The 27,432-nt window shown below is 41.4% G+C and overlaps 3 protein-coding genes across 3 annotated transcripts in view; 1 reads left to right on the top strand and 2 right to left on the bottom strand.

Moving 5' to 3' along the window:
* mroh1 (maestro heat-like repeat family member 1) overlaps positions 1–9,895 on the bottom strand; it is a 40,873-nt gene extending 30,978 nt beyond the window's left edge. Inside the window, exons 1-3 of the mRNA XM_037676424.1 lie at positions 9,886–9,895; positions 9,081–9,167; positions 8,802–8,947 (exon numbers count right to left, since the gene is read on the bottom strand). Of these exons, the coding sequence (XP_037532352.1) occupies positions 8,802–8,947; positions 9,081–9,102 (168 nt within the window). The 5' untranslated portion in view covers positions 9,103–9,167; positions 9,886–9,895. The remainder of the gene's footprint in view (positions 1–8,801; positions 8,948–9,080; positions 9,168–9,885) is intronic.
* LOC119409529 (sulfotransferase 2B1) overlaps positions 1–27,432 on the top strand; it is a 149,065-nt gene that overhangs the window by 58,491 nt on the left and 63,142 nt on the right. The gene's annotated exons all lie outside the window — the stretch shown is intronic.
* ncam3 (neural cell adhesion molecule 3) lies at positions 14,353–19,845 on the bottom strand. The gene is made up of 17 exons (XM_037676425.1): positions 19,779–19,845; positions 18,534–18,605; positions 18,201–18,398; positions 17,921–18,058; positions 17,412–17,555; positions 17,159–17,276; positions 16,794–16,948; positions 16,576–16,709; positions 16,299–16,431; positions 16,033–16,200; positions 15,820–15,939; positions 15,532–15,534; positions 15,290–15,417; positions 15,031–15,199; positions 14,755–14,944; positions 14,538–14,666; positions 14,353–14,412 (listed from the first exon to the last, which is right to left on the bottom strand). The coding sequence occupies exons 1-17, from the start codon at positions 19,843–19,845 to the stop codon at positions 14,382–14,384; spliced, it is 2,097 nt and encodes a 698-aa protein (XP_037532353.1). The 3' UTR covers positions 14,353–14,381.

The following is a 27,432-nucleotide window of genomic DNA, read 5'->3' as shown; positions in this document are numbered from 1 at the left end:
AAAAAGTAAACACTGTTGAGTCATCGTGACTTAGATCAATACGGTTTCCTGTTGTGTGACAGACTTGTCCGTATATTAAATTTTTTTTTTTAAAGATGTCAGGTTGTGAAGAAGTTTAACAGAGCTTACACATTTATTAAAAATTACTGAGGAAAATAAAAATCTACAAAAACCATTAGATGCACAAAACTAAATGAACATTCCAGTCATGGTGGCATGTTACATTTCAGATCTATTATTTATCATTGAGGATTGTTATAAAGCAGCTAAAATGAACAGACTCAAATCCTTGTAGTTTAAGATATTTTAAATAAAAATTACAAGCAGTGTTAAGTGTGTTTTGGATACAGGACTAACAACTCCTATATTAAAAAAGATAATACTTTTCACAACACAACTGGGAAGAGTTTTAAATCTCAAAACAGATGCAAATGCAACAGTAATTCTGCGTAGAGTCACATTTCCTTTTTTACAAAGTTAATGTTCAGAACAGTCTTGGTGAGTTAAGATTCGAAGGTTGTGGCCGATTTGATTGTAAAAATTACAAAGAAAGAATGTCCTGAAGCTGCTCAACAACCCAGGTAGATAAATCCAACAAGGTTGAGTCAGGTCTTCTGAATGGATTCTTCTTTGTTGAAATGTTTCCTCCTTTATCCACAAAACGTTGGTTACGTACTGTAACCCCAGATTCTATGAGTATAAGCGTAGCCCTTTAAGGCCTTCGCTTTAGTGGGTTTATCCCGTTATGCAGAGCATAAGCACTGAAAAAATTAGTCCACGCCCACCTGCTGTGTGGGCCCCACCCGGTCCGTATAAATTACGTTAAGAGCGGGAAATCGGCTCCCAAAATAGCTTTTTTCTTCAGCCATTTAGGAGCCAGTGAGGCCCGACGCTTAAAGGGCTACGCTTATACTCATAGAATCTGGGGTTACAGTACGTAACCAACGTTCTATGTCGTATAAGCTTCGCCCTTTAAGGCCTTCGCTTTAGTGGGTAAAGGGCGAAGCCGATGTGGTCCTCGCCTCACTGGGTCCATTCGAACACAGTAAGAAGCGGAAGCTTGCCCAAAAAACGTCTTGTCACTCAGCTCCCCGTGTGCATAACTACGCATCGCGTAATTATGTGCCATGCACAGACGCATGTTGTGTAGCTATGCGTTCTGACAAAGCATGAATACCCCGGAAAACTTTCAACGGGAAGAAGAAGTTGAAAAGAGGGGGGGGGGGGGGGGGGCGGGCATGAACCAACTGGTTCATGGCTGAACAGTATAAAGAGATTAATGTCCATAAATTGATTATTAATCAATTGAACTGATTGGTAACAATAATCATGAACTGATTAGTGACAATAGAACCAAAATCACAGACACGACTTGTGACTGAAAACAACATCTCACACTGTAATGCATGCAGACAGAAGTGAGCTTAAACAGAGTTCCATGAGAACAACAATATTCATTCTGTTAGAGCACTAAGGACAGAATGTGTCATGGAACGAGCCGTTACATCACGTAGGTAAAAGCGAATAAATGAGCAGGGTGTTGACCATGCAGCCGCAGTGCAAATGTCCTGCATTGACATACCATTATGCAGAGCAGACGAAGATGCGATACCCCTGGTTGAGTGTGCTTAGAGGTTGACAGGAGGCCCTAAATCTGATGCTCTGTAGGCTTCAGAAAAGGCCTCACACAGCCAGAGTGACAAGCGCTGGATGGATAACGGCGACCTGCAGAAACATCTCTATAATGCACAAACAATTGTTGAGTTTGAAACGCATTGCAGCTGTGCGCGTTATGTAACACGTCAACGCCCTCACCGGGCAGAGAAGATGAAAAGATGCTTCCTCTTCTGATCTGTGGGGGGGAAAAGACCCCTCCAACGATATCACTCTTGATTTAAAAGAGCTCGTGATGTTTTAGGCATAAAAGCTGGGTTGGTCTTAAATCAGCTGAGCTGCCCGTCAGCCTAAATTCTAAGGCATGACGAAGCAACAGAGAGGGCAGATAATTACTCACCCTCTTAGCGGGTGTTAAAACCAGCAGCAGGGCTGTTTAAAGAGACAAGAATTTAAATGAAACCTGATCCAGAAGCTCAATTGGAGCTTTGATCAGGGCTCGCAAGACCAGCGTTAAATCCCACTGTGGAGCAAGTGGACATGAAGCAGGCCTGTGTCTCTGAACATCTTTTAGAAAAACGCTTCATCAGCGGGTGATTAAAAGCTGTTCTGTCTCCGAAACCTTCGTGGCAGGAATAGATGACTGCAACTGTACGTTAAAGCGTACTGAATGCCAACTCCCTATCCATCAGCTGTTGTAGAGAAAAACAACACGCCGCCTAAAAGGCATGAGGTGGCCTCTAAACCTTCTCTGTACACCAGCGCTGAAAAGCCGTCCCCTTTGATGTGTACAGAATTGTGGTAGATGCAGCACGTGAATCTTGAATTGTGCACACTATCTCCTGAGGGAGACCCATCCTCTAAGTGGGACCGCTCAGCGGTCAGACCCACAGGTGTTGACCTATTTCTGGGTAACTCTTGGTCGCTCCTCCTGCCTGAAGGAGAGCATCCTCCCTCCACGACAGTTCCACGGCGACCCGACAACAGACGTTGCAGGCCTGGGAACCATGGTGCGTTCACACGCCGGGAGCCACCAGGAGAGCTGTCAATCCCTCCTCCTGAACTCGGTTCAGGAACCGTAAAAAACAGGAGGTGGGGGAAAAGAAACGCGTATAAAAGCGTTTTGGGCCACCGGCTGTGAGCAAATGCGTCCCCCCCAGCGATGGATCGTCTCGCGGGCTCAGGGAAAACCATAGTTGACACTGAGCGTTCTTCTCGCGTCGCAAACAGGTCCACAGCTGCTTGCCAACTTCTGCTGCGTCTGAAAACATCAGGTCTGGATGGAGGGTCCGGTCCACGTTCAGAACACCGGATATGTAAACCGCTCTAATAAAGAGCAGGTTTTGATGAACCCAACTCAGTAGCTTTCGCACAATGTGTAACATCTGAGCTGAACGCACACCCTTGATGGTTATGTACGCAGCAGTCATCATGTTGTCTGTGTGAATCAACACGTGTTGATTCTGTAGCACGGGAGCAAAGTGTTGAATCACATTCAGTACTGTGCGACACTCCAAAAACATTGATGTGGGCTGATGTGTAGTGGGGCCACAGCGCCCCTACTGCTTGAGATAGGCATGTCCCCCCCCCCCCCCCCCCAGCCTGACAGCAACGTGTCCATGAAGAAGACTGACCCGTGACGTGGGTCTGCTGAGGGGGACTCCCTCTGACAGAAAACAAGGTGTTTCCCCAGAGTCGGAGGTCTGCTTCCACAGAGGAAGGGACAATGATCATCCGTCGTTTTGTTTTACTGGATCCACATGCAGACGTGCAGAACCACCTCTGGAGGCGTCTCATGTGAAACAAACCAGTGGAAAACACTGTGTGAGTGACATCATTTCAACAGCTTGATGACGGAGACAGCTGTTATCACTTGCCAGATCTTACGTGGCTGAGTTGACTTTTTTTAAAAAGTGTCGAATCTAGTTTGTGATAAACGAGTTTTCATGGTGGTTGAATTTAATTCCACTCCCAGAAACAAATGTCTGGGCCGGAAAAATCGAGCTTCTTCCCAATTTATGGCGAAGCCCAGATTTAACAGGTGTGATGTCAACACCTGATCCTGCATCAGCGCCTCTTGTCTGAATTGACAGGAGCAGCAGATCATCCAGGTAAAACGAAAACTCTCGTCTCTGTGTTAGGATGATCGGTATGCGTTCTCTGGATGTTAAACAACAGATCCAAGAACGGTCTCACCCCTCCGATCCGTGAGTAAAAACCTTGTGTTTTCTCTCCCTTGGGGAACTCTGTAGATTACTTTTATCAGAAAACACTTGGATTTCTGCATTTAGGGATGAGATTTAGTCTGATGATGACGGGGCCGTTTTTTATAACTCCTCTGAATGGAGGGGTTCGGGTTGCAAACTGTAACTTGTACCATTTGCATAAAAACCTTGTCCATCCATCTGAAAAACGGCGAGCATGTTTTAGCCACTCTACGTAACGTTCGTAGGGTGAACGTGCGTTAAGTGATGTGTCATGTTTTGTACGGCTGTCAGCCGTCCGCCCCTCAACCGCCGTCATGCGTCGCGGGAATGTTTTCTGTGTGATCCCGGGCGAGACTTGTGCTGAGGCGAAGCGTGTGACAGCTGATGACGCGGTGGGGCTGCGCGTTTGACGTCGCTGTGCGAACGTTGAAAAGGCGGAGGGCGTGACTTCGTTTACGCCGTGCTGTTGGAGTGAAGGCTGCTAGCCCCGCGGGAGCACCCGTTGTCTCTGGAGGGAAGCGCGCCGCTCTCGCTGGAGGGGCGCGCGCTGGAGGGAGGCGGGACTCATTACCGGGTTCTTCAGCTGCTTCACGTTTAGCTGCGGTGAGCTGCCGAAAGCTGAGACGCGGTGGTGACGGCTGCCCGCGTTGATTCGTCGAGACGGGTGTCGTTTCTTGTGAGAGAGAGGGGCCCCCACCCGAACCAGCCTGCGGACCACATTTATACCGATGTGAGCTGGTTAGCGCCGGCAGCTGTGTGTGTGCGCCAGCATCAACGCAGCGCCGTTGGATGGAGGCTGTTCATCTTAGTGATCGACTCGTCATGTCAAGAGCGGCGGTGAGTTAAAATCCTGTTTAAGGACACCGGCTCATGTGGAGGCTGTTCCATCCCACGAGTGCGAGTTGACACCGCTTGAGTGAGGATCGTGCAGTTCTAGTTGGTAATGAGTTATTTTCGCTTACCGTTGTGCCGTGATCGACTCGTCATGTCTAGAGCGACGGTGAGTTTAAAAACCTTTAATTAAGGACACCGGCTCATGTGTGGAGGCTGTTCTGTGATCGACTCGTCATGTCTTAGAGCGACGGTGAGTTTAAAAACCTTTATTTAAGGACACCGGCTCGTGTGTGGGGCTGTTTCATCCCACGAGTGCGAGTTGACATCGCTTGGGTGAAAAAACGTGCAGCCCGGGATTATAACGAGCTATTTTCACTTACCATCGTGCCCTGTAAGCGACTGGTAATGTCTTGGAGCGGCGGTGAGTTTAAAAAGCCTTATAAAGGACACCGGCTCTTATGTGTGCGGCCGCTGTGAGCTCATCCGGGCTTACAGACTGGCTAAAAAACAGACACTTTGATCATTAATGATGATTTATTTCAACTTTCGTGTCACTTTTACACACACCCTCCGGAGACCGTCATTTTGAGAGCTTTCTCTCTCATGAGCTCTGCGATTGTTTGCCCAGAGCGCTGTCTTGCAGGCGAACTCTGGGGAAACGCTGAGCTGCAGGCTGCCGGAGTGAAGAGGGCTGGATTCTGACGGGCGGGGCTGGTGGTGGAACTCAGCGAGAGCCGCGGCCGTGGAAAAGTCGAAGCTTGCTCGCGACGGTCCCTCCAGCGGCTTCATCAGGTCTTGTGCAGATTCTCCGGCAGCGAGGGGAGTAACGAAGCCAGGTGGGTCGTTGGATCATCGTCCTCCGCGCTGCAGTCCTCGACAGGCAAAACGTGGGAGAGGCACACATGTTGAGCTGGCGTCAGCTGCCTTTACAGAGTGAGTTCTTTGTCTCCAAGGCAGGTCTGCGGCCTTCAATCCCTTGGACATGCTATATGCTAGCAGCGCACGTTGTTGCTAACTGCGGCTGCCTGAAAACACATTGGTGGGCTCGATTTGAGAGCGTGTTCGCCGTCTGGTTCGTGTTCCTCCGGAGGGACGGGACGCTGCTCCGACCTGGGCAGCTTCGCTCCGGAAGCTTCCGCGAGGCTTGGCTCCAGGGGGGGTTACCGAGGAATAGCCCCGCTCGGTGAATCCCTCAACTCTGGTGATGGGAGCGGACTGGGGACCGACTCCTCTAATCTACCAGGAAAGAACCGTCTGCGGCCTCGCCCGTGGAACGTCTTGTTGGAACGCGAGGCCGTATGGATCAAGACGGTGAGCCACAGTGGAGCCCAGTGAAAAACAACCTTCCCGCCGATCATCCGAACTGGCGGGAAAAGGCGAGGGACGTAGAAAAAAGGGGGTCCCTTCATGTCAGCCTCCTCCCGGGTTCCGCCGGGCAACCCCTGAGGGCGCTGTCGGCCGGGAGCGGTGTGATCGCCGATGCGAAACGAGGTGGGATGGGGTGAGCATTCACTCAGCCCCCCTCCACCTACACTACGCTCCCCGGGAGGGAATGAGCAGCGGGGGCTGCAGCTGAGCACGCCTTGCCCCGGAGGAACCATCCGGTTCGCCCCGAGGGTCGGCGATAAGAGGAAAAAACACAAGATGGCGTTGTCCAGCGTGTAGTGACCTGTCACTGGGAAATGTTCCACGACGCTTACCTTGGAATAAGACTGCTGTCATCTTCTCCTCGGGGAGGAGAACTCACCGGACGACCGGAGGTCGACTGCCGGGCCAAGCATCCTTCACAAGGTTGGTCATTTACACAATTTATCTTCTTTGTTCTTCTGACAGTGCTATATTAGCTCGCTGAAGAAAAAATGGGAGCCGATTTCCCGCTCTTAACGTAATTTATACGGACCGGGTGGGGCCCACACAGCAGGTGGGCGTGGACTAATTTTTTCAGTGCTTATGCTCTGCATAACGGGATAAACCCACTAAAGCGAAGGCCTTAAAGGGCGAAGCTTATACGACATAGAACTCTCAGTTTGAGGAGCTGCAACAGTTTTATAAGCAGCACCTCCTCATAGTAGATCAACACGTTTGCTGGTGACATCCAGAACTAGCTGTTCTCATGCAAAAAGGAGGACCATCAGCCCAATAATTGATCGTTGGTGCTCTAGCATTGTTAGGGCACAAACGATCAATTATTGGGTTGACGGTTGACTCGGAGTAGAACCTCTGCTCCTCCACATCGAGAGGAGCCATTTGAGGTGATTCAGGCATCTAGTAAGGATGCCCCCTGAGCGCCTCCCTAAGGAGGCTGTCCGACTGGGAGGAGACCCCAGGGAAGACCCAGACCACACTGGAGAGTCTACGTCTCTCAGTTGGCCTGGGAACGCCTTGGAGTCCTCCCAGAAGAGCTGGAAGAGGTGGCTGTGGAAAGAGATGTCTGGACCTCCCTGCACAAGCTGCTGCCCCAAAGGCCTGACTTTGGAATAACAGGAAGATGATGGACAAATGGAAACTCATTTATTGCTTGTATTCACTACACAATGAAATATTCCAAGCCTTTATTTCTTGTGATTTTGATGATCATAACTTACAAAATAATGAAAAAACAAAATTCATCATCTCAGAAAAGTATAATATTCCACAGCCAGCTTTTGGGACCTTTGCCAGTGTGGGCGGGAGCAGATCTCTATAAAGCTCATCAGAAGAAAGAAGCATGAAGTCTCTAAATGTCCTGGTAAATGCTGCATTGACTGTGGACGTCAGAAAACACAGTGGACCAACACCAGCAGAGGACATGGACCCAAATCATCACTGACTGTGGAAACTTTTTTCCCCCATTCATTCATTCAACCTTAATTTAAACAGATAAGTCACATTGAGCCTCAAAGACTCATTTACAAGTGAGACCTGTTTGGACAGACAATAAAAGTGGTGAAAAATGACACTTCGAATGAAACTTCACTCTGGACTCCAAGCAACATGGAATCTGGACCTCTCCACTCTTCCTCCAGACTCTGGGACCTTGATGACATGCAAAATTTACTTTCATCTGAAAAAAGGACATTGGACCACTGAGAGACAGTCCAGTTCTTTGTCTCCTCAGTCCAGGTAAGACACTTCTGACGTCGTCTCTGCTTCAGGAATGTAATGACTTGAGGAATGAGACATTTGTAGCTCATGTCTAGGAGTTATTCAGTTGAGTAGGGTGTGACTCCAGAGTTTATAATATTGAACCTCTTCATCCATCCATCCATCCATCTTCTTCTGCTTATATGGGGTCGGGTCATGGGATCAGCCCAAGTAGGGAGGCCCAGACTTCCCTCTCCCCAGCCACTTGGTCCAGCTCCTCCAGGGGAATCCCGAGGCGTTCCCAGGCCAGCCGAGAAACATAGTCCCTCCAGCGTGTCCTGGGTCTTCCTCTAGGTCTCTTCCTGGTGGGACGTGCCCAGAACACCTCATGAGGGAGGCGTCCAGGAGGCATCCTAACCAGATTCCCGAGCCACCAGTTAAGCTTCAGATGGGACTATACTGCCAGGAAGTGATTCGCCGCCCAAATGGACGTTCGTTCAGCTGCTGCACTCGGCGGATGCGCACAACCGACGACTCAAACAGGTGAGATCCCAAAGCAGACGTGTCAGAGCAGGGTGTGTGAACAAATCAGAATGCAGGCAGAAGCAGGGGTTCAATGTTCTTTTACAACCATGAAAGGACAAACACCTCTTCAGCTCCGATCTTCTGCCGCTTTTATTCAGCCGCGCATCCCCGACCGTTCATAACTAATTAAAAATGTCGGGATTTTCCGGATTCGGACCTGTAATTACTGTTAATTTGTTGGGTCAGGTGAGGTTCAGAAATGATGGCTGTGGGCTGGAGCTGGGTCGGATCTGATTTTTTTTGGGCCCCAATGCAACTCTAGTCCTTTTCTTTAAGTTAAGAGAGAACATTTTTTATCTAACAATCACTTTTGTCACTTCTTGCACCTTGAGGCATCTATTTTTATGAATGGCTCAGGATCAGATTTGATCTAATCTTAGCACACTTTGTAGTATGAAGTAGATTCACTGATACAAGTTATAATAATAACTTGCATCAGTGATAGAGTGTACCCGACACTAAATTTGAGATGGTCATGGAGCCCTTGTGGGGTTTTACCTTTGGGTTCTTCAGGAGGTAGTCCTGACACATAGCCAGCACTCGATCTGGCTGCTGCTTTCCCAAAGTCAGCATAGACTTTCTGACCTGCTCCTGGACGTTTGAGTCCTTATCATTGGCTGCATCCAGTAGAGCCAGTGTCACTTCTAAAGGGGGAGGAAAGAAACAAAAAACATATTTATGAAAAGAGTTTAAATGTAGATGAGTAAACTGTCTGAGACACCTCTGCAGCCAAGCTTTCCAACATAAAAGACCAACGTCTTTGAGAAGAGAACTCACGTTCGACATCCGTGTCATCCATGGCTGCTTCCTGGAGCACAGATTCAACTTTTCTCCTGGGGACAGACCAGCAGAGGCTCTCTGGAGCTGGAAAACAGAGTGTTAATTCAGTTTTGCCACAAGTGTAAGAGACTTCATCAGTAAATAGAAGTCCTGACAGCCATTTTTTTTTGTATTCAAAGTGAGCAGTTTGTGTAGATTTTGTTGTACATTGCAAGCAGATGGTTAATCTCCTGTAATTTATAAATAAGACAGTATTTCTACTAAATTGTTAATCCGCTAGAATGCATCAACACTGAGAATGAATCAACCTGAACAACACTTATTACAGCTGCTGGAAATTACCTCATACCAAGAACATGCTGAAGGTGGTGTGATGTGATACTAACCTGCTTGGTAGCTTTAAAAGAGCAACCATTTCTTTTTTTTTTTTTAACTGAGAATTAGTCAAATGCATTACAGCATGTTGATCACTTTAATTGTCAGTCACAGCTGTCACACCTGTGATTTCACCCTCTGATCAAAGACACAAAATGCCAGCTCGTTCAGTCATTTATTTCCTTATCGGGGCTGAAAAAATGTTTGTCATTTGAGACAAAACACCGGAACGGTGGAAGCTAACCAAAACAGGCAGAATAACGGCGTTAGGAGTTGAAATGGTCACTTCAGGATTAAATGATTCGCCTTTAAGGTGCAGCAGCGACCTAACCCAATGAGACGTTAGCATGCTAACCTAGCGGATGTTGCTACGGAAGAGGCTCTTTAATCAGCAGCGGAGCTAATGATGCTAATATTCGGGACTCACCAACTTCCAGAGAGCGTCTCCCCGAACAGAAAGGTCTTCAGCTAGCACAAGGCCAGGTTTTGTCTTGGTTTAACAAACTGACAAATGCACGGTCGCGGAGTGAGCGTGTGCCTGACAGTGTAAACACGCCTGGTCATGTGCTTCGTGTCAGCAGGAAGAAATCAGACTGATTGGGGGCGTTTCCAGACCTACATGACGTCATACTGCAGGTACCACCACTGACACCAGTCATGTTCTATTTGGAAGAATAAATCACATAAAGTTAAGAAAGGGGTTCTCTCAAACAGAAAAGCAGAAGGTGGTCTTGAAATCCTAGATTATTTTGACACCATCAACACATTGAAGGTTAACTGGTTAAAAAAAAAAAAGTCTTATAAATCCTGATTCCTTGTGGTTCTTCATACCAAACCATATCTTTTCCTTTTGAAATGTAACTTTTTACCAAACAAATTACCCATCAGATTGTCCAAATTTCATCAGCAGGCTCTTCTAGCTTGGAAACTGGCTTTTGTCCACAATGTTTCACCCCATAAAGCTCCTCTGGAATAACTGCAATATTCTGATTAGGAGCAAATCTTTTTTTTTCTTAACTGGTTCAATAAATATATCAACCACATTCTTATCTTTTTGATAATACTGGCAATATGTTATCTTATGTGACTTTATGTCTGTCCATGGTTTTCCTATTCCTTTCAGAGAATTTAATATGATAACTAAAGCTATTCCCAAAGAGTTAATTCGGCTTGATAAAAGTCATGTGTGTTACAGTGAATTTATGGAAACACTACCCACGCTCTCACTGGAAGGAATTAAACTAACAGATTAAAAAAAATGTAACAATAGACACATACGCCAGTGCTTTCATAAAAAAAAAAAACACGTAGTACCCGGAGGTAAATTTTATTGGAGAGCTCAAATTGATGACATAAATTGGAGAAGGGCCTGGCTCTTACCCCACAAATTCTGTATTTCTAACAAAGCCAAAGAAGTACACTTTAAAATTTTACATAATATATATCCCGTGAACAGTATCATTGCTAAATTCACATATATTAATGATTCTTGTACTTTTTGTAAAACAAACTTAGAAACGACACTGCATTTATTTTTTAGTTGTGACATATCCCAAAAATTTTGGACTGACAAGGTCCAAAACCTTGAAACCTTACACCTTTCAATCGACTAAAATTGCATGTTCATTAAATCTGCAAAATATTATTTGCTAGTACAGTAACTCTGAAAATTGTATATTTGAACATATACTTAATTTGATCATTTTATGTGCAAAATTTTTCATCCACAAACAAAAATTTGCAAACTCGATCCCAAATTTTATTCATTTTCAGTCAGAACTAAAATATCTGATTGATTCCCTTAAATTGATTAATCATTTTTTTTAAAGCCAATTTGTTTCTTTCTAATTACAATTTATATTTTCCCAATTCCTTTGACTAAATTTTAATTTCATTTTCATTTTCTGTTTTGTTATTCTTTATCCTTTTCTGTCCAATCTGTTCTTAAATAGTATCTCTGATTATCTTGTATAATTTGTACTTGTTTTACAACGGACCCAGTTCACAAGTCTTGTCACTGTTTTGGAGGTGCTATTTGTTAATTTCAGTACCTGTTTGTTTTGTATATTGTGTTCAATAAAGTAAAAAAAAAAAAATCATGTTTTATTTATATTTATATTCATTCAACCTTAATTTCTAGAGGTAGAGTGAGGAGCTCCATCACCCATTGGGGAGCTCGGAGAAGAGCGGCTGCTCCTTCATATTTAAAGGAGTTAGTTGGTGGTTCGGCATCTGGTTAGGATTAGGATGCCTCCTGGACGCCTCCCTCTGGTAGGAGGCCCAAGGGAAGACTCATAACTCACTGGAGGGAGTGTATATCCTCTGGCCTGGGATACCGAGGAGGAGCTGGAAAGTGTTGCTGGGGAGGTCTGGCTTTCTCTTCTGGATCTGTTGCCTCCATGACCTGATTATGGATAAGTGGTAGAAGATGGAGATGTTGAAATCAAAGTAATCTGTATCTGCATGGTTCTAGAAAAGTTGTGTCAAATCATTGACAAAATAACTTTAATGAAGTGTTTAGTAGTTGCCATACTTTAACAACTTGTTTATATTGTTGTTTATGTTGTTGTTGTTATTCTAGAAAAATGTAGACATTTACTAAGATGAGTCTAAAAATAAATCAAGCTGACATTCTCTGCAGGCTCAGAAGTTTTTGGTTGGTTCTACAGTAAATAATAAATGAAAGATATTATTTCTAGTCTCATTTTTGTCACAAATAATCAATACGAGCAATACATCCAGTTTGGAGCGTAACTTAAGTTCCTGTTTTGCTCGGTGTTTTCTTTTTGATGTTGTCGGATCCGACGCACAGCCTGTGCACAGCCCTTCCTGCACAGCAGTTGGCAGCGTTTTACGAGACTGATTTTATCTGTTCCATGCTGTTTAAACACGATACGATCAAATGCAAACACTGTTTACCCTGTTTGTAAACAGATGCGAGGTTTGGTTTTTAGGACAAAAAAAAATTGGTATCAGTAATTTCCTGAGGAAATTCAGTGTGGATGTTTCTAAAGGCCAACGTAAGTTCACTGTGCCTGGAAGGAGCATTACAATTAGAGGTTCATGTAAAACTCCAGTAAAACATTTACTGCTAAGATCTGAGTCCATTTTAGATCAACATCAGCTTTCTAATTTCATTAAATATAAAACTACGGTTTGTGTCATTGGTTTGGATATTTTTGCTTTGAAAGTTAAAACGAAATTAAAGAGGGACAACACCTTCCTTTTAAAATAACAAAAATAAGGAACAGTGACAAAGTTTTGTGCCACGTTTGACTGAACTTGCTTATGACATTCAGCGAAACGTGAAACCACAAAGACACTTTGAATCGTTAATTTCCTGTGAATATGATTCTACCTCAGTCGTTCCCTGAGATCAGCGGACCAATTGCTCCTCACAGTTCCAGGAACTCGTCTTAAGCGCAGAGGTGACAGAGCCTTCTTTGTAGCAGGACCAAGACTTTGGAACGAGTTACCTCTGCTTGTCAGACAGGCCCCCTCCCTCTCGGTTTTCAAATCCCGTTTAAAACCCCACTACTATTCAGTAGCTTTCAACACCAGAGGATCTGTGTTTTGAACCTGGACGCTCCACACTGGTTTGTCGTCATATTTATTATCTGCATCGTTTTCATGTCCATATTTTTGATTTACTTCATTTTGTATATTGCTTCGTGTGTTGTCTGTTGTTCTGTCTGTACAGCACTTTGGTTGGCCTTGTAGTTGTTTTAAGTGTGCTCTAAATAAAATGGTATGGTATGATCAGAAACCTTCCTTTTACTGCATTTGAATGTAGCATTATCTAAATGTTCTCACCTTCTGTTAAGAATATAAAATAACTTTGCGTCTGGCCATTATAATAAAGACAAACATTAATTTTCCATGTGTAATTATACTGTTTGCCAGAGAAATGTCAAAAAATTAATGTGATGAGTGAGAAACAAGATACAAGGCTATTTTACAAGTTTATAAACCACAAATATGAAAATATACAGCACATATACAAAGCCATGTACATTGTTAAATCAGAGATTTAGTGGTATGGACAAAGAATCTGTATGAACACCTTTTCCTCACAATAAATCATGCAAAAGCATGAACCATTTTGCAGATAATATGCTAATTTACTCTGAAAAATATTGACAAAATTGCTATTTTTTACATTCTGTTAGTGTAAATATATTGTACAAGTGATTGGTTGCAAATACACTAATAACAAAAAGACTCTTAGTTACAATTTCCATAAGTTGACAGTGCTAACAATTGAAAACAAAATTACTCAAAAAGTGCGAAAATCTGCAAAGATGAAAATAGTTTTAGATCAATTTCAGATCCTTTCATGACAAATATTTTCCTGTTTGACTGGTGTGGTTGAAAAATGAAGATGGGCACATATTTTCCATTTAGATTCACTCTGAAGTGATAAAAATTCAGATAAAACGCCATCAGTTTAACTGAAGTGGCCGTAATGTTAATGGTAAAGGTATGTGGGTAATAATAATTATTAACATCATGTCATTAAAGCATAAAATGCACCATTTAAACATTTGCTGTGCCAACAATGCCAGTGTCACTGACTTCTTGTTGTTATCTCATAACAACAGTTTTACCCTGTAAGACACATACAGTCAATATCAATATTCAAAATCAATTCAAGATTTTAAACATTACCCTGTTGAAGGACATTGATGTAATCTAAATTAAATATCTTTTTTAAATGTTAACATGGAAGCTACACTCAGACTCAAGTTCCCTTAACAGCACAAAGGGCTGGATCAGCCCAGGACAACACACGCTGATCAAATCTGTCCATTCTTAAGGTGTGTCAGCACATTCGCTCTTTCCATGGCAGATAGTTGACTTCTTGTTTTGAAGTGTGTACAGTATGATGTCATCTTGTTTTAAACTCTTTTTCAGTTTCCGGTCTCACGCATCAATGACGGGGGGATGTGTTTTCCTGTGAAAACAACAAATGTGTTGAAATAAAGCAAAACTCTAAATATTACAGTGTAAATAACTAGATCAGTAGCAAAATGGGTTCCACTCAATGTACAGTTACAGTATTCAGGAGAACAGACATACTCATGTTTGGTGAGAGGGGCTTTGTCGCAGGTGACCTCTGTGAGCGGACCGCCCTCCTTGCTCAGCGTCTGAGTCCCTGTCTGCTGTAAACTGCCTCTTGGTTGGGAAATACCTTTCAGCTTAACTTCTCTGCAGCAAGAATCCACATAAATATTAAAATTATGATGTCATAGACAGATTTTTCTTGCAGGCGTTTTTTTTTATTCTAAGCACTTACCCATTAGTGTTCCCGTCTCCTTCCTCCACCATTTTAAGACCTGGAACCTTCTGTCCAAACAGTTTCACAGCGATGGACATGAGCAGACCACAGCGGTTTCTGTAGCAGCAGGTGGCGTCTACCACCAGGAACACAACCACGAAGATGACCATAACGATGCCCACCACGCTGCCTTTGGTCATGCTGCTCACTTCAGTCACAAAGAAAATAACTGCAATTGATGGAATGGATTTCATGTGCATTCTGAGAAGTTAATGTAGTAGGAAGTCGTCATACCAGGCTGTTCTGCAATGGTGAAGTTGAATTTGGCGGGCAACGAGGAACCATTAGCATTGACCGCTTTTACTTCCAGTTGATAGTCTGAGCCATAGGCAAGATCTTTAAGACTGACAGCCTCAGCATCAGATGGTAGCTCACTTTCCTTCCACTTCGACCCTTCTGTATCCTGGGTAAAAGGAGCCCAAGAAGGTAAAGATTAAACAGGAAGAAGAAGTATGATGGAGGTATACACCGAATGACTGACATGGGGTTGCACCTGTTTGTATCGAACATCATAATGCAGAAGGGTGGATCCCCCATCATCAATCTGTCTTACAGGAACAGAGAAGGAGTTCCCCTCGACTTTCATCTCATTAGTGGACAAAACTGGCCTGTCCGGTTCTCCTAAACGCAGGGGGAAATATATGACCATTACACCTAACAGGAACAGGATTGCTTTCATAGAATGTAGGTATTCTTATTAATTCTTAGTTCCTTTACTGTACGTGAGTACTCTACCTTCTGTGAAAGGATGACAGTGGATTACATGGATAACAGAAGCAGGATCAGCAAACAGCAGGCAGCAGAGAACGATGGCATGAAAATGTTAGAATGATGGTTACATGAGAGACAAACAAGAGAACTTGGTAATGGCACGTGAAAATAAAAAGATTTACAGTTTTCTTGTATGAAAACTAAAATCTGTTAAGTTTTTAATTTCGAAACACACACAATATGTTTATGCACCAAAAGTTGGGTTTAATGAACATTTTAGTATGTTTTTTGTGCGTTTGTGTTAAAACTTACGTCTTCCCTCGGTGCGAACTCTGTTTTCGATTGAAAACTGTCCCAGTCCTGCTGCGTTTAAAGCCGCCATCCGCACTGTATAGGTTGTGTACGGTTTAAGGCTGGTGATGACCAAAGTATCTGCAACAAATCAAAATTTACAGCCTCATTTTCTGTGCTCTGTCTGAGGATGTTAGTTGAAACAGATACAGAGTCTTCAGGTAAATGCTTTACCTGAAGTTGAAACAACGGTCTCGTGCCACTCTTCTGTCGGACTTTTCCTGCACTGCAGGACAAAACTTGTGATCGGCGTTCCTCCACTGATGGGGAACGTTTTGAGTGAGAAAAGGACTGAGGTTGGGCCCGGAGAGACTGACAGGTAATGAGGTGGTCCTGGCTGGGCTGTGGATGAAGAAAGGTTGGTGAAAATATTAATATTTTTAAATGTGCACCAAAAGCAAGTTAACTTTTCTTTATTTCAGTCGAGATGAAACTCTTACTGTGTATTGCAACGTCTCTCGATGCATTTCCAGAAGTGCTGACTGCCATGCAGGAGTACAACCCACCATCAGAGGGCACTACTTCATCGATCACCAGCTCACCGTCCACAGCACGGACACGACCAGTTGAATCCTGGGGGAATAAAAGGATAAAGATTTTAGAAAACACTTTGCATCTAGATTAGCATGCATCAAAGATGAAATAGCAATACAGTGGGAGATGTTATGTTGTTGCATGAATTCCAGCTTTTACAGCTGTTATACAGTGTATTCCTACCAGTGTTTGCCCATTTTGCTTGTTGAGCCAGTGCAGCTCAGGCTGAGGATGGCCCGTCACGTTACAGGACACAGCTACACGCTCACCCACGGCCACACGCTGCTGATCCACTGACACAAACACTTCCGGGGCCTCTGAAGTAAAACAGCACCACGTTGTCATTCCAGTGTCAGACAAAAGGATGAACGAACGTGCACGTAATGTAGACTCAAACCAACCAAAAACATGAAGCATTATGGTTGCACTGCTCTCTGCGATCTTATTGGTGGCGGTGCAGATGTACTCTCCAAAGTCGGCCCGGGCAACGGACTGGATGGAGAGCTGGCTGCGATCTGAGTTAAACTGGTGATGGGAGGGGTCAAATGTCACCGGCCTTGGAACAAAGAACAAAATGAAATGTGTTTAAGTCTTGCAGTGAGCCGTGCTTGTGTGAAATCTAAATATGCTACAAGAAGATTTAAACCTATAGAAGGACAGAAGAGGGAGGCAGAGAGAAGGTTGGGTGTAAACCAATATTTCCCATCCTGTGAATTTGGAGAGTCAGAGAATAAACAGGTCTGATCTGTATCAAACTGTGGCTTACATGGTCCAGGTGATGTTGGGTTTTGGCAGACCGTCTACCAAACACAACAAGGACACATTGGTCTCAGGTCCGGCTATCACTTTTTTCACCTCCTCTCTAAGCGTCACAGTAGGAGGAGCTGCAAAAGGAGGCCAGAGTTGATGAAATTTACTCTTAATATTCAAAAGAAAAGAACGTTATAATTGCTTCTAATGACGTTTTAAATTATTATTATTATTACATTTGGAGATGATAGAACAATTGATGTACTAACCATTGACGACAACAGAGACAGTGAGCTGCTGATAGATGGGTCTTCCTCTGATCTGGGCCTGACATACGTATGTTCCAGCATCATCTCTCTGAACTTTCTCAATATAAAGTGAGTTATCGGGCAACTTACGAACACGCCTTCCTGCTGAAGAACAAACAGTTGCAGAAAAAGGTATGAACAGAAAATCAGACAATGCTGTACCTCATTTTAAGTGGATTTGGAAATAAATATTTGAGCTTTTACTGCATTAATAGTCTGCTAACTTTAAAAAAATTACACAATAATTTCACACAATTTCTACAAATTATGTTCCAATGCAATTAATGTGTATTAGGTATTTGATTTGTTGAATAAATGTATTATAAACTAGCTGATTTGGAAGATAACTGGATTGAAAGTATATCTGAAAACATGTTGCGCAGCACCAATCAAAATGTGTGAAACGTTTTTCATTGTAAGTCCACCCGTCGTGATGCAGGGGAGCTTCAGGCTATGACCGCTGCTCTCACCAATGGACGGGATGTCTTGCTTGTCTCGGAGCCAGTGAACATCCACTGTGGGCAGCCCGGTCACTAGACACGGCACCACTCCGTCTGTGCCCTCCAGAAACTCGTGGTAAGTGTTTGTGCCACCAAATGATGGACCGTCTGACAAAGGAGGACAAGACAGGGATGCTACTTTTAATGCACTGAACCAATTTTAACCATTTCTACTCAAGAAAAAAGAGCAAACAGCTTATCAAATCAGAATATTTGGGTATTAAGTTTGAGTGAGCCACTTGTTGCTTACCATAAACATACAGAATTATCTGGGTGTCAGACTTGTGCCCATTGTCAAATTCACACGCGCAAGTGTACTTCCCTGCATCCTGCATCTTAGCCTTCCTGATGAGGAGCTTATAGGAAGTGTAGTCCACTTTTGACACAATTTCATCATCGTCTATTTCATCACCATTCTTGTACCACGTGACATCTCCATCAGCTCCGGCTGCAGGAGACGAGATGAAGAGAAAGAAACTTATTAAAACAAACTTGTTATAAAAAAAGGTGAGTTTGTTCATTTGGAATATTTATACTTGAATAAAGAAAGTAATTAGAAGCCACCAGACAAAGCGTTTCTCACCTTTACATAACAGCAAGATCTCCTCTCCCACCCGGTAATCTTGTCTACTTGAAATAATATCCAGTTTTGCATCTGCGTGGGACAAGAGAGGAGTTTAGTTGCTTTTACAGCTTCAATACTAAACAAACTACTCTATGGACTATTACTGACTACAGATGCATTACTGAGACTGGTGCGTTTCCTAGTAAAGCATTTGGAGCTGAGATGGTGTAGAGGTAGAGATTCAGAGATTCAAAGAGATTTATTTGTCATTCACATCTCATGTGGTACATGTGGTGGAACGAGATGATGTACACAGGGTCCCACATGCATCCAACAATAAAATGTAAAAGAAAAACATTAAGATCTAAGATATGAACTAAGAAAAACATCAACTAAATATACACTAAGCACTAATAGCATAAAAACATTACGTAGGTAGGGCTGCAGACTTGGGACCAGAGAGTCGCTGTTCGACTCCCAGCCATGCCCAAATGTTGTGGAGTCCTTGAGCAAGACACCTAATCCCTAATTGCTCCCCGGGCATTTACATAGCTGCCCACAGCTCCACCTGGGTATATCTCAGGCATGATAAGTTTTTATTTTATTATTTTTTATTTTTTTTATTAATTCATCTTGCTTTTGTATAGTAATTTTGTTTGGAATATATTTTGGGGACAAGGGGCAGATATTATAAGAACTCATTCTTCTTCTGCTGCCTTTCATTTTATTTCGGTGATTGTATATCTTTTTTCTTTTCTTTAAATTGTATTATATTTGCTGTTTGGATGAAATGAAATGAATAAATAAAACATACATACATACATGATGGGTTAAATGCAGAGAACCATTTTCATGGGAACATACAATGATGACAACACATTGCACTTATACTTGTTTGTCTGTAATGTTTATGTAGAAAACTATTTTCAAATAAAAAAACACTGAAACGTCTCATTTCAATTTAAAACGCTCATAAATCATTAACGACTTCATTCATCCGTTTTCAGCTTTTTCTCCTGGTTTCTATAAGGAGAAAACACCGAGACATGTTTAAAACAATCTTTTTCTTGTTTTGTGTGACAATAATTGTTTTTTATTACAACTTGCAGAGATGAAATTTGCTGTTTTGTAATAGTTTTTTCTTTCTCACACGGACCAGCATTTGTTCAACCGTTAGTCGTTTAGAAACCCGACATGCAGCAAAACATTTAGTTACAACACAGACAGCCTCGCCTAGTTTTGGGGTTCATCAGCAGGCCTTACCTGAGCCACACATGAGCAGCAGGAGCAGTGAGGTAATCCTCAGGATGGTCGCTGATTGGTTCAACATGGATCCTTCCAATCAAAACCTTTCTTTATTAAAAATAGAGTGTTTGCTCCCAAAACAAGACAAACTGAAAAATCTGTGTCTTGGTACCAGATGGACACCTGCTGTTTCCTATCCTCCTCTGCTCGGGACACTGTCTGTGTCAGAGGTTATATAGAAGCACAGGGGCAGATGAAATGAGAGGAAATGAGAGGGGTGGGTGGGGAGACAGAGAGCCACTTGTCACCCTCCACCCTTCCTTACAGCTTCTGTTGGTCATTCATGGAGAAAAACCAGAGACGATGATTGAAAGATGTCCATCTCCTGCTTCTGGTACCCTGAAGTTCTGTTTTTCTTTCTCAGAAATGGTTCAGATTTTACATCTTTATTTGTGTCAACTCCTTTTCTTCGCTTGTGTCTTCACCCCCTGCTTCCGTTTATCCACAACCGTCCAAGGCTGTTGGGTGAAAGGAAGGAAGGTTTCCAGGATCAAAGAGATGACGACAACTATACAGTTTTTATCTTAAATTTTGTTCCTTGATTCCTTTCCTGGTGGTGGCATTAGAGAAGTGAACCTGTGATCGGTAGGGTCGCTGGTTCAAATCTCCTGCTGTCCATAATTTCAAAGTGTGGGTGGAGAAGATGAAGCACTCAAATCTGCCTCCACCCTCATTTGCCCCACTCTAGACCCTTGAGCAAGACCCTTATACAAACTCCACCCAGAAAAGTCCTTGGCCAAGATTTAATCTGGCGACATTCTCACTGAAGCAACAGCTCTACCAGCTGAGACACTTTGCTGTCACATTCGCAACTATTTGGGTCAAATCTTTTAAATAATGTTTTGCATAATCCCATGCAATTTACGAGATCTCAAGCAATCTGTTTGCACTCAGAGTATGTGTTTGTAATGGCTGTTGACTACCAAAGTTTAGCTCAATATTCACAAAAATGGCTGAGTTATATTAATTTTTGAGCGGTTTCTGGGCTCAGTTGCTGTGGGAACCATCCTGAACTGGATGGACTCTAAACTTTAATTAGCTGTATTGTCACAGTTTCAAAGGTAGAACCCAGGAATGCAGACTAAAAGAAAGGGTTTGAGTGGAATAAAACCTAAATTTAATTCATAAACAAAACAACAGGCCAACGTGGAAACAGCTACTTACAAAATTCAATTCAGTTTATTTATACAGCACCAAGTCACAACAGAAGTCGTCTCAAGGCACTGAACAGAAACATTCATATACATAAAAAGTAAGTTAATAACATTATTTATCTGAGGAGCAGACTGATTTGAGTTTAACTCCATCACGGAGCTCTCATCTTGAGCAAGCAGGAAGGAGACAGTGGAAAGGAAAAACTCCCTCATGAGGAAGAAACCTTTAGCAGAACCAGGCTCAGGACAAGTGGCCATCTGCTTCAACCAGCTGGGTTTGAGAGGAACAGATACACAATGGCAGGTCAAGATCAAATGTTAAGATAAAAATAGTATCAAATGAAAACTATTCAATTTTAACAATTCATTTAACAAAATGAGGTCAATTTGTCCTCTAGTAGTCTAAGTCTAAGGCAGCATAACAAGCCAACCCTATTTCTAGGATTTATCAAAAAGGAAAGTCTTAAGTCCAGTCTTTAAACTGGACAATGTGTCGGCCTCACTGACAAAAACTGGAAGTTGGTTCCACAAGAGAGGAGCCTGATAACTGAAAGATCTTCCTCCCATTCTTCTCTTGGAAACTCTAGGAACCACAAGTAAACCTGCAGTCTGAGAGCAAAGTGCTCTGTTAGGAAAATATGGAACAATAAGATCTTGAATATAAGATGGAGCTAGGTTGTTGAGAGCTTTGTAGGTTAAAAGTAAGATTTTTATTTATATTCTGGACTTGACAGGGAGCCAATGGAGAGAAGCTAAAACAGGAGAGATATGATCTCTCCCAGTAACTCCAGTTAAGACTCTGACAAAAAAGCTGAAGGAGAACACAGAGGACAATCGAACACTGTAAACACACAATGGGGGACTGTTGGGTGAGGTGAGCTGAGGTGAGAGGATTCGCTGCAGCTGTGACTAATGATAATGGGGAACAGGTGTAGAGTGTGGTAGAACAGAGTAGAAACCAAACCATGGAAAATACTGAGGAAAGATTAAATGAAGCCAAAGAGGCTAGGAGGTGAAGACAGAAAGCAAAGAATACGTCTAAATATAAATCTAAAAATAACAAACAAAGACATAGATCTTTACATGTAGATGAATGTCCAATGATGTAACCACTGACTGCAATGAAAACCTCATGAATAAAAAGATTAAACATGAAGTCTACACTATGTGAGCAGGAGAGTCAAAACTAAACACAAAGTCTTATGGATGGAGGATATTTAGCACATTGGACATATGTCAGAAGCAGACTTTTCACATAGAAAAGGGTTCATGTCCTCGTGGTACCACTCATTGTAGCCTACTTTCAATTGTTCTTTTGTTGATGTTATTTTTAGTTTGTGCTTAGAAAAAGATCAAGATCTGGATCCAGTCTGGGCCATAGATTTCAAATCTATGGCTTCATCAGAAGTTGGTGTCATTATCTTTCTATAGGACGAGCCTTATCCCCAACAGCAAGGCAAAAACTGGACAAGAAGCACGTTCCATGGGTGCAAACTCATAATCTTAATGTTTTGCCTCAACAATGTAAAACAATGTAAAACGTTGTTACAAGGATGAAGTCATTTCTTGTGTTTGTGTGGGACTGAACTTAGAATTGTTTGTATATGATATGTAGGAGTTAGCAACATGTCAAAACCTCATGGCTTGTATTTAATAAAAATGCATCACACCTTCCTAAAATCAAGATATATTTTACCTTATGAACATTTCTTTAACACCTATAATATATGGACACACACACACAGAGAACAGAGGCTAACATATTAGAAACAACGTCAAGATCTGTCGTGTGAAGGACTTTGATGGAGACCATCTTCAGGCTTTGAGCATGAAGGCTCACCCAAACATTTTGATGATACAGAATCAGAAAACAGCTGAACTTGATGAACAGTCAGGCCCAACTAAATCATCTGGTAATACATGAAGGATTTAAATGATTCAAAATAAGTCAATGTTGTAAAGTACTGTAAGTTAAACAAGCAGTACGTCGATGTCCCCGGTCGCTGAGGGATTTGAACAGTGAAAGTTTGAAGTGTTTCATTTGGAATTGAACAGGGAATGCAAGTAAACTTGATGTTTTTGTGCAGGATTTTCAAGTGTGTAGGAGTTACACTGAGAACAGAGGTAGTTTTTTTTTTTTCTTTTACAAGGCAGCACAGAGTAAAAAGATCCTAGCGAGAGGAGGGAGCAGTTTTTTCTACAGCCAGGCACAATGGTGAAGCCAGGGGGTGGCCAATGGTGGCCTTGGCCACCAATCATTTTGAGGAAACTGTACATTTAAGAGATTTAAAAACTCAAAAGCATAGCTTCCAAAAATGATTGGAGTGGCTGGTTTACATATATAAATGGTGGTGGCCATCTTAGATTTTGACTTGGCAATCCAATTTTTGATAGGGACCTGTTTATGCCTAGATGTAGCCACAAACCACAATGGAAGTTGGTGCCTTACTTATTTTTCCAATTATCATGATAAAAACATGCACAGATGGACAGTATTTCCAATTCCTCCTTTGCACTTTGCAACAAAGGACAAAAATAAAAAAAATCAGACACAATTTGCATCAGAGTTTTCCTTACATAAAAATTATATTAAAAAAATAATATATAACATTTTACATGTAAATATGATAGAAGGGGTGAAGCAATTCATCTTTAGTTGTTGAAACACTGAAACAGCCATGTTTCAGCTTTGTTGTGCAAATGTCCGCCCCGCCAGTCAAGTTTTGTCCGTCAGGATCCTTTTGCTTCCACTGGCCAGCAGCCAGACCCCCCACCCCTCGACAGCCTATCAGTGTCTCCACACCAACGTCCAGGCAGCCGGTCAAAGGTTGGCCAGTCCAAAGGGGCCACCTATCAGGTTGTTCATCAGGAGGTGTTATTATGGCTCATTAGATCAGAGTGTGCTCTGTAATGAGGACCATTAACGAGGGCGGGCACACTCTGACTGAAGTTCTAGATTAAAATTTTTTTTTCCAGTTCATATTTCTTTGCTGAGGCCGCTGCCTTAGTCAGCACACTCTTTGACAGATTATAATAAATATAACCCATTTAAGCAGCGATCCAAAGACCATGTAACTGATGTTTGATGCTTTTGTTGGATCATTTCCAGCAGCTGTTCAAAAATCACCCAATCTGTAGTTTTTCAGGCTGTTTTCTAATTTACAATCCCAATACTAAAGAATTTGGGACGTTGTGTAAAATGAGAAAAAAGTAGACCCAGAACTGTTGCACAGAAATTCTGTGGTATATCAGACAATGGAACAACGTCCATAACTCCAGCAACTGATCTCCATAAGTCCTACATGTTTATTTTATTTCATTTATTGTTTATTTATCAAAGGACTATTGTTTAATATTAATAAATACAGTTTATCATTTATAGCCTGGGTTAATTTGTAACATACATCCTCTGATGCGTCTTAAATATAAAAAAAACCTGTGTTAAATATGGTTATATAAAAATAAAATGTTACACTATTAAGAAAATACATAAGCAAGATTAAAACAAACAATAATAACATCATTTAGAATAACTTTGTTAATGACAAACACTCTGAACATAAGAGTGTCCATAAGTGCACATGGCTCCAGGACGCCTGGTTCTCCTCTGTGTTTTCCTTGAGTTGATTTTTTAAGGGGATTTTTTGCTGCCACTTCATCAGTTTAATATAAATTTTAAATTTTTAATTCTTCTTTGAGCTCCTTGTGTTTGTCTGCATTCAGTAAGGATCCAGTCCTCTAAAAGTTTGGCAGTGGGTTTTAACAATATTACTTGAGAGCTGATTTAAAATAAAAATCTCAGCTTAAAAATTGTGTAAACATTTTTCAAGTCCCAAGGCTTAATTACTAAAAACAACAGTTCATTATTAGTACACAAATAACCAACCTTTTAGGTTTAATGTTCTAAAAAACAAAAGAGCCTACAGGAAAAGTAAAAAAGGACCAAGAACACAGCCCTGAAGCACCTCACAGTTTTCCACAAGTTAATAATCGACTGATTTAACAAGAAAATGTGTGGATTTTATAAATCATTCACCAACACATCTAAAAGCTGCTTTAGCTGTTTTAAATGTTTAACACAACTAATTGTGTGAATGATTATTAAACACACTGTTGAGATCTGTTTCTCATGTTCTGTCAATTTTTTCTGCACATGAAAAAAGTGTTTCTCAATTTTTGTGCTACTTCAACAAATCATATATCAAAGTGTTCATGTCATTCAGGACATTCCTGCTACGACTTGATATGTTTGCAATTTAAGATTTTTGACATATTTAGCTTTTTTTTGGAAATTTTTCTAATTAAAAATGAACGGAGCTCTCAACATCCTCTCAACATTTACAACTTTTAACTGCTCATCTCACCTTGTGTTCTTTTTCATCTTGTTTGTGCTGAATCTTCTTCTTTCAGCATTTCTCTCCAGGTGTCGCCACAGAGAGTCATCCTCCTCCATCTCACTCTGTCCTTGTTTGTGCTAAATGCAACTTCCTTATCCTAATTGCAACTTTTATATTTTTAGCCTTTTTTAGCTTCATTCATAGCTCATTTCTACTTCTTTTTTGTAATTTCAGCTTTTTTTCTTTTTTTTTTAGCTATTTTTATACTAATGACAATCTTTATCTTTTGGTTGGTATTTTCCAGCTAATTTCAGCTTTTTTGTGCTTTTTTCTGCTTATTTTTGCCTCTTTCATATTGTTTTTGCTTTTTCAGCCTCTGTGCAAATTTTACTTTTTAGTGTTTTTTATTTATATATTCAACTGTTTTGTGTTCTGTTCAGCTTCTTTCTTCAAATATGAGCTTTCTTGTGCTCTTTTTGCTTTTTTTTGGCTCATTTATACTTTTTCAGTTTCTTTCAACTTCTTTATAGTAATATTTGCTTTTTTCTGCTCCTGTCTACTAATTGAATCTTTTTCTATTTTTCAGCTATGTTTCTGTTGTTTTCACTCTTATCGACTATTACATTATTTTTTCTTTTCAGTTCATAATGTAAGAAATAAGCTTGGACTTTCAGCTGAATTTATTTATTTAACCTTTATTTATCCAGGTTTGTCTCGGGACACATTTTCAAAAGAGACCTGTTTAAAATCATTAAAGCATTCACACTGAAGTTTTACAGAAAATCCAGTTTTAGTCTTTTACTTGTGACGATTATATTACAGACCAGAATTATTCAGTCCGTGATGTATTTTTGTCATAATCCAGGAAAACACTCTTCAGCCCAAATAAACAGAGACACAAGTGGGACAGGTTTAACATCATGTGACACTTGTTGATAAATGTTTCAGAGAATCTACGTTTTGTTTTTCTTTGATGGATTTATTTAGCTAGTTATTTATTCCTTCTGTAAATGAGGACACGCTTCACATAAACAAACAAGACAGAAACACTCAGCGCTCTTTGTCTTTGTCTGCACAAATAAACAAAATGAGAACAATCAGCTGGATCGTACATGTCAGGTTTTAACATCGTGCAGTTGATCTGATTTTCATTGATGGGTGATAATGTTTCTGCTTGTGTGTGTGTGTGTGTGTGTGTGTGTGTGTGTGTGTGTGCGTGTGGAGGTCATTTTGACAAAACATCTCATGAACAACTGGATGTATTTTAATGAAACTCTCAGACAAGAAGCACTAGATGAATATCTACAGCTGATTCAAAACAGTTTTGTTTTGTTGTCATTTTTACAGACACTGAGCTGAAACTCGGTGTGGACACAGTCTCCTCTGTGTTTTCCTTGTGTTGATGTTGAAGGTGTTTTTGCTGCCATTTCAACAGGGTTTTTTATATATAAATATAAAAATTGTAATTCTTCTTTGAGCTCCTTATGTTTGTCTGCATTCAGTAAGGATCCAGTCCTCTAAACTTTAACAAAATTACTGGAGCGATGATTTAAAATAAAAAAATCTCAGCTTAAGAATGCTGTATAAATGTTTCAAGTCCCATGATTGAATTACTAAAAACAACAGTTCATTACTAGTGCACAAATAACCACATTTTTAGGTTTAATGTTCTAAAAAAGAGCCTACAGGAAAAACAAAACAGGACCAAGAACACAACCCTGAAGCACCTCACTCCACTAGTTAATCATCGACTGCTTGAACAAGAAAATGTGTGGATTTTATAAATCATTCACCAACACATCTGGTTTTTTTTGTTGTTGTTGTCATTTTTACAGAAACTGAGCTGAAACTTGGTGTGGTTGTAGCTGAGGGTCAGCACCTCTTGTGCAGGCTGTCAAATTGTGTTTTGTTATTTCAGTTAAGTTTTGTTAGTTTGCGATTTAAGAATAATAATAATAATAATAATGAATTTAATTTGTAACGCACTTTTCATTAACAAAAATCTCAAAGTGCTACAGAGTGCAACTAAAATCAATGATAAAATCAACTAAAATCTGTGATAAAATCAACTAAAATCTGTGATAAAATCAACTAAAATCTGTGATAAAATCAACTAAAATC

This window comes from Nematolebias whitei, chromosome 5 (assembly GCF_014905685.2).
Source record: "Nematolebias whitei isolate Nwh7 chromosome 5, NemWhi1, whole genome shotgun sequence".
NCBI classification, from domain to species: domain Eukaryota; kingdom Metazoa; phylum Chordata; class Actinopteri; order Cyprinodontiformes; family Rivulidae; genus Nematolebias; species Nematolebias whitei.
The sequence above is the reverse complement of the archived record's forward strand: the minus strand, read 5'-3'. Positions and strand labels throughout refer to the sequence as shown.